At 47.2% G+C, this 15,030-nt stretch overlaps 1 protein-coding gene across 3 annotated transcripts in view; it reads left to right on the plus strand.

Annotated features, from left to right (window-relative positions):
• Positions 1-10,184: 10,184 nt before the first annotated feature.
• Positions 10,185-15,030, plus strand: part of LOC133368983 (B-cadherin-like) — a 42,655-nt gene continuing 37,809 nt past the window's right edge. Inside the window, exons 1-2 of one of the 3 annotated variants that reach the window (XM_061593738.1) lie at positions 10,185-10,496; positions 12,368-12,488. In XM_061593738.1, the coding sequence (XP_061449722.1) occupies positions 10,422-10,496; positions 12,368-12,488 (196 nt within the window). In that variant the 5' untranslated portion in view covers positions 10,185-10,421. Of the gene's footprint in view, positions 10,503-12,367; positions 12,489-15,030 lie in introns of all 3 variants that reach the window. The other 2 variants (XM_061593737.1, XM_061593739.1) reach the window with 2 other exon arrangements.

Genomic DNA, 15,030 nt, shown 5'->3' on the forward strand with positions numbered 1-15,030 from the left:
TTTTTTGCCTTCCACCCCTCCCCATGTCAGCTAGAGTAGTGTGGTGCCACCTGTTCTTCCTCACATCCCCACCTCCCTGTCAGTCTTTCCCCATCCCATCTGAGCTCACAGATCGTATAACAGGCCTCCCCAAAACAAACAGCAGCCAAGATCACTCTTCTCCAGAACAAATGAGAGACGAGGCAAGCCTGAGGCAGAGATCAAGGGAGGCAAATGCTGGCTCCCCTTGGTCCTCTTTTCCCCAGTCCTGTGCGAAACTACAGAATTATTTCCCATGCTCACACACACATCAATCTTGTCTTGACCAGCAGCAAAGGCTGCATCATCCTTAATGAGCATTGACATTTGTGGCCGGCCTCTGATTAAACACGCTACAAGCTTTGTGTAAGTTTCACAAGCTGCCTGTTACATGGTTATGAATAAATTTAATTTCTATAAGAAGGCCAATTGTGGTTGAAGGGAGGGGGAGAGGAAGGCCTTTATCATTGGAATTGGGAGTTTTATTTATTAGATTTCGTAGCTGCCCTTCACCATAAAGCTCCTTGGGCAGGTTGCTACAATTAAATAAATGCAGTAATTTACATATACCTATACCTGAAGGCCCTAGGGTTAAGAGATGTTTCTTTAGCGTATTGCACAATCTATACAGCGGAGGTGCCTGGCGCACCCCTGTGTGGAGGGAATTCCACAGCTTAAGGGCTGCCACTCAGAATGCCCCGTGAGGGCAGTGGTACTGCCAAGAGAGGGCCACCTTGGCTGATCAGCACCTGAGAGAGGCCTGTGGGGGGGAGGCATTCTTTCACATTGCCTCTCCAAAGCCCCTGTGGGGGGGGGGGCAGGGGGAAGAGTTCAATTCATGTGCTAAAAGCTCCATTTCATTGCCATGTCTCTCTTCCCTCTGCCTTTATAGCACTGCTTAAACCAGCCTTTGCCATCCTGCTGATTTTTGGACTCCATGTCTTAGAGGGCCTCAGGTTGGCAAACAGTTTTTCCTATCCCTTATCCTAAATTTCTCCCCCATCCAACTGCTGAATTATAAAGCCTTGGTCTGATCTCTTTCTAGACCATCACTGATCAGATCTTAACTAACGTAGAGCTTTGTTTAGATAAGGTTTGCAGAAGGCCCCGCTACAAGGGGTGCCTTACATATACATATGTGTGTGTGTGTTGCAATTATTTGTTGGTCCTTGTTAATTCTCATACGGGAGCTGCAGAGTTGCAAAGCTGCTCCAGGGAAGGTGGCACTGCCACGGGGGGGGGGGAAGTGCCACAAGTGGCTTCCTCGGCTCTCTTGCACCTTTCCTAGCCGCTGCCCCGCGGAAGGCCTGGCTCAGTGCTCTTTCTGATCCCTCGGGGCAACCACCTGCCTCCAGCACATTCCAGGAGGAAGGGAGAATGTACTGAAGCTGGAGTCTCTTTTGGGAGGGGGGGCAGGGCACGGGGGTGGGATTAGCCAGGCTGACAAGTCCTCTGCCCATCCTCTGTTGCCACCCCCTCTCCAGCATGACTTGCTGCAGGGCCCTTGCCTTGCTCCCAGCCCATTCTCACCTGACTGGTTTTTCCTGCTGCAACTCTCCCCGCCCCCTTGCTCTGTTAAGCTCCTTATGGATGCCGGCCAGCCTGAGGGCAGCGCCAAATGCCAGGGGATGCTGCTGTTGTAGAGAAGGGAGTGTAGGCATAGTCGGGGCAAGGGAGGGCACAGTTGGCGGTGAGTGGCCCTGGGCAAATGCAGCCTCCAAGGATGTGACTCTTTCTAGCAGAGAGCATTGGATGGGTTGTAGCCAAAGGGGGGGGGCACTCAGAAACAAGGCGAAGGGGATCTGCATGCATTGGGGGGAGGGGAGCCCCAAGGTTTGCAGAAACACAAAGGCCTTTTTCTAAACTGCCCAACAAGCGCTGAGCAAGCCTGCTTAGTAGCCACATTGGGAAAGGAAACCAGAACATAGGAGTGGGGTGTCCTGCTTGGATGGAATGGTGGGCTCAAACCCTGAACCAGAACACTCCTTAAGGGAGGGAGGGAGGATGCGCTGCAAGAACACATTTACACCATACATTTATTCCACTTGAAACAGGCCTGGCTTCCCCCAAAGAATCCTGGGAACTGTAGTTTGTGAAGGGTGCTGGGAGTTGTTAGGAAGCCCGTTCTCCTCCCAGAGCTACTGTTGTCAGAGTGGTTTAACAATCAATCCCTCTTCCCAGGGAACTCTGGGAATTGTGGGTCTGTGAGGGGAATAGGGGGTCTCATAATAACTCTCAACACCCTTCACAAACTACACTCCCCAGGACTCTTTGGGTAGGGTTGCCATATTCCAGTCCCACAAATTGGGGCTCCCAACCCTGCTGCAGATTGTAAGTGGGAGCTCCCAGGTGCACCCCCACCCATACACTGGGTCAGGCTCGTGATGCCCTCCTGCATGTTCCACCTTCCTCTCCCTTGACATAAATGCTGGTCGCGCTGCGGGCCCAACCCTGCCATCAATCAAGATATCAGCCAAAATTTTCCTAAGGGGCTCATGCCCCTGCCGCCATCTTGGTTGATGGCAGGGATGTGGGCATGTAGTACGCACACATGCCATCAACCAAGATAGTGGCAGAGGCATCAGTGCCTTAGGGAAGCCTTGGCCACCATCTTGGTTGATGATAGGGTTGCACCCACAGCACAGCCAGCATTTATGTCAAAGGTGGGTAGAATGTGTGTGCGTGCTGGCGCCAGTCCTGAGCACCACCTCCTTCTTCTGGCCAGTCTCTGCAGCTCGGCGCCCACCCAGAAAATCTGGGCCACCTTATGGGCTAAGTGGGCGCTGGGTAGCAGGGCTATAATCCAGGTAATCTGGCTAACCGGGCAATATGGCAACCCTATCTTTGGGAAAAACTGACTGCTTAAAGTGGGATAAATGTGCCGTGGCCCAGCACTTGATTGCAGGCCCCACGTCTCTCTCTGCCTCACAGCAAAGGCTTCTTCTCTCCTTCAGGCCCCAGTTACAACCTTGCAGGCCAGAATGGGGTGAGATCAAAGGCCCCTACTCTCCATGCGTCTCCCCCATTAACCCTCCAGAATGCTTCTCCCCCTTGCCATGCCTACAGACGTGGGCCACCATGGCTGCAACTCTGCCCAGGAATCAGTCTCTGGAAACCCTCCTTGGCTTCCACAATCAATCACCTCGGTCTGGAGTTCCCACAGAGACAGGGAAGTCCCTCCTCTTGGAAGGCAGCCTTGAGAGCTGCACCCACACCGGGCAGTATTTTGAGGCCTTTCTGGATGCCTCTCCCCAGCAGAGGGCAGTAGAGAGCAAGTGCACTTGATTTGGCCCACCCCGATCCCTAGGCTGAGATCAGCTAATAGAAACACGTAACCCAAAAGCAATTTTAAGAATGTTAAAATCTGTCCTGCTGAAAGACCAGCTCCATCAGGCTCCTCCCTCAGCTGTCATCTACAAGAGCCATTCCATCAGGAGAGGGAGCGAGATGGGATGAGGCTGCAGGGCCTCTTGGCCTTGCATTTCTTCCATTCCAGTTGGCTGTTGCAAAAAGAAAGGGTGTCCATGTTTTCTTATTTTCCTCCTCTCCCCCCCCTTTTGTGTAATGTATTTTTGATTATAAAGCTGAGGAGAGAGACTGTCTTATTGATCTTTTAGAGTGTTTTTAGTATTTGTTTGCCACCCTGGGCTCCTTCCAGGAGGAAGGGCGGGATATTTGTAATCTGCTCTGGGAGCCTTTCCCCCCCTTTTGGCCAGAGTGGGATAACAATGTTTGAAATAAATAATGAAGCTAGATGCTGAAAGGCCCCTCTTCTTATCACCTCTAGGTACAAGCTGTTTCCCAGATAAAGAGGTGCTGTGCTGCTTCCCAAGGACCCTCATCCAGCCCCTGCCTTCCTCTGGGGGGAAAGAGAGCATTTGAGGCTACAGGCATCGCACAGCAGGCACTAGCAGAGGCTACTCTTAAGATAACAGCCAGTCAGTCAAGCAAGCTTTATGGTACGGCCAAAGTCTTTGCAATATTATGTAGACAGGCAAAAACAAACACTTTCCTCAAGGACATATTTGTGGGGACAATCCTGTAAACAGACCGACCTCTACCAGTCATAGTAATGCAATGGGGAAAGGGCTGTAGCGTAGTGGTAGAGTGGCTGTTTTGCATGCGGACATTTCCAGGTTTAGTCTTTGGCACCTCCAGGTACGGCTGGGAAAGTCCTCTGTTTGAAATCTTAAGAAAGACACTGCCAGTCAGTGTAGACAATACTGGCCTAGGTGGACCAGTGGCTTGAGTCAGTATAAGGTAGCACTTGAACAGATTAAGATATACAGAACTTTTCCTATCATTCAATTTGATTTTTTTAAAATCAACATGTGACTGTGCCCTACCAAAAGAAAGAAAGGTAATGAATTAAGAGCTCCTTTCTAGTTTCTTTATGCAAGCAATAAAGTAGGTCTTCAGCCACTTCTGCCCCATATGTGCAAGTCCTTACAGAATAAAGAGAGTTGTTATTAAGCATCTCCACTTCTCCATACACCAAGTAAGAGTGAAATAAGTGTTTACTTTAAGGGAAGGGAATTCACTTCTATCAGATGATTTGCTTGCAGTGGAGGCTGCTGACTATAAAGATGAAGAAAGGGCAAGAAAACTGCTTCTGATTATGTAGAACCACCCCCAGCTCTTACTGGGCTTATATAGATTAAAACCAGAGCAGGCTTGGCAGGTTTTGGTTCATCAGACACAAAGAGCAAGGAGGGCACCACAATCTTTAATTGTGGCTGCTTGTCATGCTTGGGGACGTGTGAAAAGTTACCATAATCATCCAGCATTCTCGGTACACAATGCACTTTACAGCAATCAGTCACAACCAGAGCTTGGAAGATTACTTTTAAAAAATAATAAACTACAATTACTGTTGAATGGCCCCAAAAAGAAATAAATTACCATTACAATTACAATTGTTCTGAAAGGAATTTATTACTTTATCGTTACTCAAAAGTAATCAGTGCGATGACAGTTCAGTTACTTTAAAGAACAACAGAGTGCCTACGAGGTGCTGGCCTTGGCTGCTGCATACCTAAGTAGCCTAAAACAACATGAAAAATAAACACACACAGAGAGTAGTAGAATAATTTTTTTAACCTGTAAGATAGCTGTGGTGGTCTCTCCGCTGGTGAGAGAGGCGGGGAGGGAGGCAGAGGCTGCTGTTCAGAGCTTTGCGTGCCAAACCAGTGCAAACCCCCCCACACACACTCTCAGGAGCAAGCATCGCCTCTCTCACTCAACCACCTCCCAGACCCTGCCCTGCCACCAACTAATGCACACATGCCCAATCAAACATTTTCACCTGGAGTGCAAAGAAGTTAAAACACTGCAAATGCAGCAAAGTAGCTAAGGAGGGCAGTGGGGGCAATTTTGCACACCAGGTGCAAACACAGTTTTCACACACACACGTTGTCATCTTTCACCTCCACAGTTCTTGATCTCCATTCCACTGCTGCCTCCTCCTTATTCCACATCTTTGCCCTCCGGCGCCTTTGTCCCTCCACTCTTCACCCCCGTCCATTTTTTAAAACAATTTTTTTCTCCACTCCACCCTCGTCTCACTCTCCACGTCCTCCCTCATTGTCTCCTACCCACCCACACAGCATGAGGGAAGAGCGATGCTGCGCAGAAGCCCAGTTCGAGGCATATGATTTTCATCCACAAATCAGAGGAGCAGAAGACTTCCCCTGCTCCCTTCCCAGGTAATGCCCAAAAGTAATACTGGAAATATTAGTTACTCCTCAAAAGCAATAAAATTACTTCTATTACAATCAAAATGTAAAGAAATTACCCACTCATTCCTCAAAAAAGTAATACATTACCCAGTAATTTGTTTTTCTTAACTAATTACTTCCAAGCTCTGATCGCAACAGCCCTGAAGAGAGGAAGGAGGGTTCACTTATAGACCGAGTTTACAGACAGGACTGTAAATTCCCCCTAAGCAGCCGGTCCCCCTCTTTGGATTTCTCAGTTAAACCAGGATTTGAACTGCAGTTTCCCCAGTCTGCACTTGTTTCTCCACCACTATCATTAATACTCCATTGGCAAAACCTCAGTGTGGTATAGTGGTCAGAGTGCTGGACTACAAAATGGGAGACCAAGGTTCAATTCCTCACTCAGCCATGGAGCTCATTGGGTGACCTCAAGTCACTGCCTCTCATCCTAACTAACCTCACAGGGTTGTTGTGAAGACAAAATAGAGAGAGGAGAACCATGTACACCAACTCCTTGGAAGAAAAGGTGGGATATAAACATAATATATTTAAATAATTTTTTTAAAATGATTTCAATAAAGGATTTGTGGCCCTATTCAGTACATCTACACCATGGATGGGGAACGTTTGTGGCCCTCCAGATGTTGTTTGACTCCAATGCCCCACAGCCAGCCTGGCCGGAGGTAGTTCAGCAGCAGCTGGAGGCACCAGGTGCCCCATCCCTGATTTGCACCATCCGTCCACACACACAGAGTTTACCTACGCTATTCAGGTGACCAGATGCATGGAGCAGGGGGAATGAGCAAGGAGGGTCCTGGGCAGAACAGCCCACAGGCCATTTGGAAATCAAATTCCAGGCAAGCGGCTGCACTACCTGCAAGAACAGGAAGTGTACAGTCATCTCTGGTTAGAGGATTCAGCCTCCTCCACACATCAATTGGGTCATAAGTATCCACAGTGGGTAACCATGATTTCTGCAAGTGTCGCTTGGTTTAAATTGACCTACTTCTGTCTAGATGATCTTCACAGCATGCCTTAAAATCACCCGCTGCTATTACGGGACCACTTGCAAACTCAGATAATCGTTTTAAAGTAGAGTCAAGAAACTCAATCTGCCCAGTTGTCAGGGTATATATTGATGCTAATGTCAACTTTTCTCCATATATTGATCCCTTTGCAAAGACATAACATCCAAAGGGGTCCAACATGGTATCTTCTAAAATATATGGGCAATATTTCGCTAAAAGGATAGCTACGCCTCGAGATTTTGATGTGCCCTGGGCGCACAGTTGTTCTCCAATCCAACTACCCTTCAGAATACAATGACATGATGTTTTATTTGTTGTGAACCGCCCAGAGAGCTTTGGCTATGGGGCGGTATAGAAATTTAATTAATAATAATAATAATACACTGGTGAGTTTCCTGCAGCATAATAATATTTGGATGATTTTTTTTATCAGTTGTTCCACTCTTGTTCGTTTGAGTGCTGATCCTAGACCTTTCATATTAAATGAAAATACTTTTACGGAACTCAGTTGCTGAACATGGAATGATTGGAGAGGATCTGCTGAGACTATTCTATGTTTACTCATCACAGGCATTCTTATTAAGATGTACTCCAAACCGATAAATAAAAATTGATCACAACTTGAAAACACAACCATAAACCAAACTTTTCCTACTCGGAAACACCCATCTTTGCAACAGGTGCCCTGGGGCAGTACCAAGAAGGGCTCCATGCCACGAGGAATAGTGGGGGATGGCAGGAGCCCAATTATTTCCCTGGGACTCTCCCACCATGGGATTATAGCTTTGCAAATTATCATCTAAATGAGCCTCAATGGGTTCAACTTCCAATTAGAGAATTGGCAGAGACTATTTGGGTGCTTAAAGACAAATTCAGTCAATTTGGCCCCCAAATTATAGAATGATCTGTGATGAGGTGTGCCTGGTGCCAATGCTGTTATCTTTTCGGCACCAGGTCAAGACTTTCCTCTTCTCCCAGGCATTTTAGCATGTGTTTTTAAATTGCTTTTTAAAAATGTGTTTTTAAATTTGTATATTTGTTTTTGATGTTTCTAATTGTTGTAAACCGCCCAGAGAGCTTTGGCTATGGGGCGGTATGCAAAAGCAATAAATAAATAAATAAATATATATATATTGGTCAGGGAGGGGTACATTTTTCCGTTTCATGTCTTTCTTCCCTCTCTGACGTTGCCATTCTCCTTCTCCCTCTGTGCCCGATGGATCACATTCCGGAACGTGAATATGCAGATCTTTTAGAATTTTTCACATTTGAGCCTCTTCTGAGGCTACCATTAGTTTGCCTTTATGCTCTTACATGCAGGTTGAAGGGAAATCCCCATTTGTATGATAAACCCGCATCTCTTAGCACTGTGGTGAATGGACAAAATGCCCACCTTTGCTTAAGCTTTGTTTCTGGACAAATATTGTGATATATTTCTATTATAGAATCTCCATACTTAAGTTCCCTTAGATTTCGCAGTGCTCTATATATCTGGTCCTTCACGCGATATCTCTCAAACCTCACCACTGTGTCACGGGGAATGCCTTTTTTGCGCTGCCTAGGACCCACTCCCCTGTGTGCTCTTTCAATGTCATCCTCCATGATGGCAAACCCTAACTGCAGTAAATTAAACCAGGCCACAAAGAAGGAGGGCATGTCTCCCCCCTCCTATGTTCCAGGGACCCCCCTCAAACAAATATTTTCTCCCCTTCCTCCTGCGGAGCTTCAAGTCTAGCACGCCTTTTTTATACATCTTATCTCCCCACCATTTTTAAAACTCAGATTCATGGCTGCATTTGTTGTTCTCGCTAAATCAGTTAACTGAGAGGAGACCGTGTCTATTTTTTTTCCAGCGGTTGAAGGGTGGACCCCCATCTGCTGCTAAAGCTTCTCTCATTTTTATTTTTATTTATTTAATTTATTTAAAGTATTTCTATCCTGCCCTTCTACCCTGTAATAGGGCACTCAGGGTGGCTTACAATACAATCGAGCAGGTACATAATAAAATTGTACACAATAAAAATCACAAAAACATGAAAATAAATTCAAATACATAAAATAATACACACTTTGCTGGTCTATGACCGAAATAAATATTAATTCATTCATAACACACACACACAGACACATGCATATATACGGAGTGGTACTGCAGATTAAGATATAATCGTCCGCATCGTGGCCCGCTGCTGCTGGGCCTCTCAGTTTCCCGCTCTTAGGAGTTTTCGGGCCTCCTCTCGCCATTTTGACAGCTTCGTTGTCACTCTCCCTTCGCTCATGTAGAGTTAGGCTATTTTCCAGCGGATCGCTTAGGTTGGGGATTTTTGCACGTTCCCAAAAGGAGCCCCGGTGCATCACCTGCTGCTTTCTGCCAATTTATGTACCTCTTGTAGAGAAAGAATATGAATCCGTTACGCTTTTAGTCCCATGGAATCAGGAGACTCGGTATTATACCGCCATTCTGCTTGCAGGCAAGCCGCGCGCACCTTAAAGATGCCATTCTAAAGCCACTTCCTAGAGAGTTCACCCCCATTTAACTCAGCGCTTCTGAATAAACATCTTAGGATCTCGTTGTGGTTTAAGTTGCATTCCCGCATTGAGCAGGGGGTTGGACTCGATGGCCTCATGGGTCCCTTCCGACTCTACTTGAAGCAGCAAGGATGGCAGGGTTTGTCTGAAAACTCCAGCACCGTCTGATCAGAAGGCCTCCTAACCACAGGTGTGTGGGGAGGGAACTCTGTGTGAGCTCAGGCGCCTTCGCTATGTTCCCGCTTGGTTTGGTCCAGGGTTCACCGCGGCCATTGGAGGTGCCCGCGCTGAGCCCAGGCACAAATTTAGCGCTGCTGGCTGATCTCCACAGAGCCTTCCCAAGAGGAAATCCTTGCTGTTGCCCCCCCCTCCTACTCAACCTCCCCCCCAGCTCAGCTGGAAGGGGGGGGAAACCAACTAGTTCTGAAGCCTCTGAGTGTCGGACGGGAAATAGAGCAACGGAACCGGCGCAGCCCACCCTAAAAGGCGCAGGACTCCTGCCCAGATCACTTAAGAGCGGGCGCTTAATTCGGATTAGCGCTGCTGCCCCGGGAGATTCACCCTGGAGCGGTTTCATGAGGAGTAACGACGAAGACGAGTTTCTACCCCGCGTTTCAGGGCGTGCAGCTGCTGAAGAGAGACGCCAGCGAGTCGTTCCGGAACAGATCCATCCGACATCTTGGGCGTTTGTGGGCCAGCACCCCGCCTTACAAGGGGGTCCCCTCAAACACACGCACCAGGCCCCCCCTCGGGTTGGGTTGGATCTACACGCGAAGCGAGATCAGGTGGCACAGCCCAGCCAGGTGAAAGAGAAACAAAACTGCCCGCAAGCAGAAAGCTAGCCTTGCGGGGGTAGGAGAAGACAGGCCGCTCAGCCCGCCCTCTCGCTACTGCTTTTCTACTTGCGAGGAGGGGGCAAAACTTTCCGACACGCCCTCTGCCCCGCCCCGGGCCCAGCGGGGGCGCTGGTTTGGCTGGGGCAGGCAAGCGAATGACGAAGACGGGAAGCCCCGCCTCCCTCCGCACCTGTGGGCGGGGCCTTGCACCTGCCTGAGCCGACGGGCGCCCAGAGGGGCAAAGACTGTCCAGCGCTCGCCGCCTGCGCTTATCTGCCTCGCCTCTCGCGCCGATGGGGAGGTCGCTGCTTCCAGGACGCCCGTCGGGGCTCCACCTCTATCTGCTGCTGCTGCTGCTGCTGCTGCTGCTGCAGGTAAGAGGGGCCGGGAGGGGCCCCCGCCAGTCAGCCTCTTCCCCCCCCCCCGCTGAGTGAGCCCCCCGCTCTTTTTTGGAACAGACGTTTTTGCCATAACTTTTGTAATACAAAGATTACACATACAAAGATGTGTAGATGGTAAAACATAAGGGAAAGAAGATAATTAAGAAGAAAACGGGGGAAAGTGTTGCTGGGAGCAAAAACGCTCGTGTTAAAAAGTAAAAATGTTCCTTCGCGAGCGTTGCATCGCACAGTTTGAAATAAAGGTTGCAGTTACAAAGACAGTCTCTCTATTGAGTTGCAGAACAATAAAAGTATTATGTGTTATCCCCAAAGGTCTTTCCACAATGAAGCCCGAGTCCATGGCGGGCTCTAGTTTGGTTCCTTTTGAGCCAGATAAGTTGTAAAACAAATCTGCTTCTCTTTAAAAGTGTCTTTTTTGTAGTAGTAGTTAGTTTCTTCACTTTGCTTGTTTAGCTAGCTTCTCCCTGAAGGCAGTCAGTCAGTCACCCACCCATATTTGTCTATATCACTCTTCTGTCAGGATACAATTTACAGCAACAAAAAAATGAAATTAGTAAGTCTTTGCAACACGCTGTAGTTCCTTCCTCAGTAAAAATAGATAAAAGAGCCGTGAATAGGACTGGTGCTAAAGTTTGTCCTATAATTAAATTTCATAAAACACTTTCCCCTAGAATTTCTTTATTATTGGACATCCCCACCACATGTGATACCTGACTCCTCACATCCAAGTCTGCATGATTATTACTCTGGGTTACCCTACTGAAGGGGCAAGGAGTCGCACAGACGTGCCCGCTTAAATTTATTTTGTATTAGTTTGGCTGAGAAGGGCCATTTATATCGCTCATTTTGCCCTATTTAACTGGGTCTGTCATTGTTCTTTTGTCAAACTCCCAGCACTGTAAGCGATTCAATGTCCTAGTTGTTTCGGATGGTAGAGTTTTATACAGTATTGATAAGAGACCCTTATTTGTAACAGAATTTTGATTAATAAAGTTTTCAAATGATGTTAATGGCCTTGTGGCTCAGAGATGCCGCTTCAGAGATCCTAAGACAATAGCATCATCCTTGCTGCCTGCATAGGGGACCCTCCTCCGCTCCAGCATCCATGGGGGCTGGGTACCTCTTTCTGCAGGGGCTTTTGGGTTATTTCCCCTCCCCTCTTCCCTGTTTCCTTCTTTCAGAGGGTTCCCTCGCTTGCCTCTCTTTCTCTGTCCCACCACTTTCTCCTTCCTTCCCTTGTCACAATTTTGCTCCCTTCCCTGGGACTCTGGCAAGCACTCTCCCTCTCACACATATGTGCACACACAGAGGTTTGTTATGGGCACAGCCTGTTTCCTGATAGTAGCCTGGAGCATGCCTGATGTCTCCCCTGAGACTTCTGGGCACCCCAATTGCATCCTGGTCTTCTGTGTTTAATAACCAGCGAGGAGCAACTCCCTCCTGGCGATTGCAGAGAACCCAACCATCGTGGCCCATCAGTGCACATTGGGGGGGCGTCCTTAGAGAAGCAGAGTTACCCAGGCACTACACTGCAAGGCAGCCAGCGGGGGAGGGTCTCTTTGAGTTTCATTCCCCCCCCCCAAGAACATTTTTCCTGCCCCAACCATGATACTGAAGAGTTGTGTGAGCAGCCTTGGGTAGAAGGTATAAATGGGGCCCTGTTCTACCCTAATCATTTGCAAAATACTAATCTTCCTTGGGAGGAAGAGTTTTGGGACTCTGTCCCCAGCCACCCCAAAAATGTCCACCACCAGGCACTTTAAAGGGGATTATTTCCTCAAAACTCAAGGGAGGTGATTTTAGCAGCCTCTTGATTCCTGCTTGTTTTTCCTGCATGCCAGGCTGGAAGGTGGCTTTGTGAGGAGACGGCGGCCCAGTGCCAATCAGGCTTCAGACCACGGAATTATATTTTCAACGTGCCCAGATCTGACTTGGAAAGACATCGAGTGTTGGGCAAAGGTATGAGGTCCTTCATGACCCCCCCCATCTTCAGATGTCCTACATTGTGTGGGATATTCTGTAATCAGTTGTCTTGTTGCATTTGCTGTGAAGCCCGGCCTCCTTCCTTAAGACATAATAACTTATATCTGGGATGTATTAATCATTCTGCTAAGTATGCGAAAGAGCAGAGCCCAAGCCCCCTGCAGTGATGTCACTGTCTGGGAGTTTCCCAGGGAGCAAAGTGTGCCCTGATGCCTAAACATGATTGCAGCTCCTTCTGCTAGTGAACTGTGACTCGCAAAAATAAATGTGAGACCAGGCAGGGTATATTACCCATAAGGTAAAAGAAATGCAAGTAATAAAATAAATCACACACACAGGGCTTAGGATTGCTTGTCAGTTTACTGAATAATCACTTCCTCCTCCTTTAAGGATAAAGTGTCTGCTAGCTGGGCGATCTGTTAACACTTCTGTAAAATGGGTATAACAACCTCCCTTTCAGGATGATAGTCAGGATTTTTGTTTAAAAAAGACTCTTCTGCAAAGCATTAAATGAGCAAGCTGATGAATAAATAATGGCAGAAATTATTGAGGTTTGTGAATTCAGTGTCTTCCAGTTGCATTCCTCCCCCAATCCATTCAGACACAAATGGTAGTTGAGGAAGGACACTGGGGTGCAATTCTGCTCTATTTGCATCCTAAGCCATTGATAGATATTTGATTTTCCCAGGCTGATGGATGCTGTTTCACGTGGGTTTTGACGCTGAATATACTTTTGGTTCGGAGCGCAGATTGCCACCTAAGAAGCCATGAGGCTCTTGTATTCAGGGCAAATTAGAGAGGACAGGGTTTTGCACCTTAATCTGAAGCATTGTTGTTGGCTTGGAGACGGGAGACACGGTTGGCGGAGGCTAGTGATAACTTCCCTAGTCATCTGGAGGCAAGAGAAGTAGCTCATAGTTTGGAGACAGAAGCAGGAATGTTGAGAAGTGTTTCTCTTGCAAGAGCCACAAAAATGTTAACAAGAAGTTCAGGTGGCTTCCAGTCTGCCCTCCCCCCCCGCCCCCAGCGATACAAGGTGGAGGCTGGATGGGAGAGAGACGCTGACTTGTTCCAACCCGCAGCCGGGTGTGTAGCTTGTGTTTGTTCATTTGAACTTTGACAATCACTCTTGACTGGTTGCTTGGCAGCCAGGTGAGAGCTTCCTGCTTTTCTGCTTATCGCAGTTTCGTTAGCATGACGAGGTGGCCCCAAATCATGTCAATAAGCCTTTGTGAATCATTTACCTTGTTTCACATGGAATCAGCTTGGAATCTTATTTTCGGTTCTGCTATGAAAAAAAAATTGGCTCTTGACGGTTGACCTTGCCTGGGGATCATGAGATAGTCCTGAATTCAGGTTTGCTTTGTAATGTTGCTGTCCTGTGTCTTGGTCTCTTCTGTATATGAACTTATCAGGTGGGATGCAAAAAGAGGCCCCTAAAATTCTCTTATTCACCACCACCACACTTATCCAGCTTGCATTAACCAGCATTTCATAAAGGAAAGTTTTAAGATCGCCAGACTGTTCACTATTAGAGCTTATCAGTAATACCAACAATATAAAAAACTGGACAACCTTTTAAAGATCTTGTCTTTCCCAAGTTTTCAATGACCAGTTACTAGACTACAGGAAGGCACCCACACAGGGGCTCAGGCCATAGTATTTATTGTTGGTTGTGTCAGGACAGTGGAGCGAAGTGTCAGCAAATGTTGCTGCAGGATTTGCAGGTTTTTGACTGTGTTCTGGTGGCAGGGGCTGACTGGAGTTGTAGTCTGTAACATCTGGAGGGTTCCATGTTGGCGAAGGCTACTCTTGTTAAAGTTGTTTTGTTTTAATGTATTCCAGTGCCTGTTTTTATGATGTTTTAAAGTGTTTTTAGTGCTTTTGTTTGCCGCCCTGGGCGCCTGCTGGGAGGAAGGGCGGGATATAAATCAAATAATAAATAAATACTCCAGAAGCTTGTGCAAACTGCAGAGCTGATAAGGGAACTAAAAGTTTATAAAGGAAGAAGAAATAAGGAACTGGAATTAAATATGATGTACTCTTATGGATTATGTTACAAAACTAAATACAAATCAGAAACAACTTTATATGCTGTGTTCTGTAATGCTATGAATTATTATTATTACTAGTAGCAGTAGTATGCTTTGTATTGTAATTAAGTGTGTAAGTTATTTTTGAAAGGAGACCCTTAGCCTGAGAGTCATAACTTATATCTATCATAAAATTCAGAAGTGATCTTTCACATGTCGACAAAATGAAAATGCTGCCTATCTTTGGATCCAAATGCTGCAAGTATGTGAAATCGGTCACTAAACACAGCATTGTTCTGAAAACCAGCAAGTGTGTTGCTCTGCAGATTCCTGCAAATATGAAGACTTTGTCCCTGGCCTGGTGGAGAGAGAGAGAGAGAGACCTCCAGTTCAGCCTCCTAAAACATGTTGTCCTTCAGATACTTTGGGCTGCAGCTTCCATCAGCCCCAGCATCAGTGTTTGCTGGAGTTGATGGGAGGTGTAG

The sequence above is a fragment of the Rhineura floridana genome, chromosome 13 (assembly GCF_030035675.1).
Source record: "Rhineura floridana isolate rRhiFlo1 chromosome 13, rRhiFlo1.hap2, whole genome shotgun sequence".
NCBI lineage: Eukaryota > Metazoa > Chordata > Lepidosauria > Squamata > Rhineuridae > Rhineura > Rhineura floridana.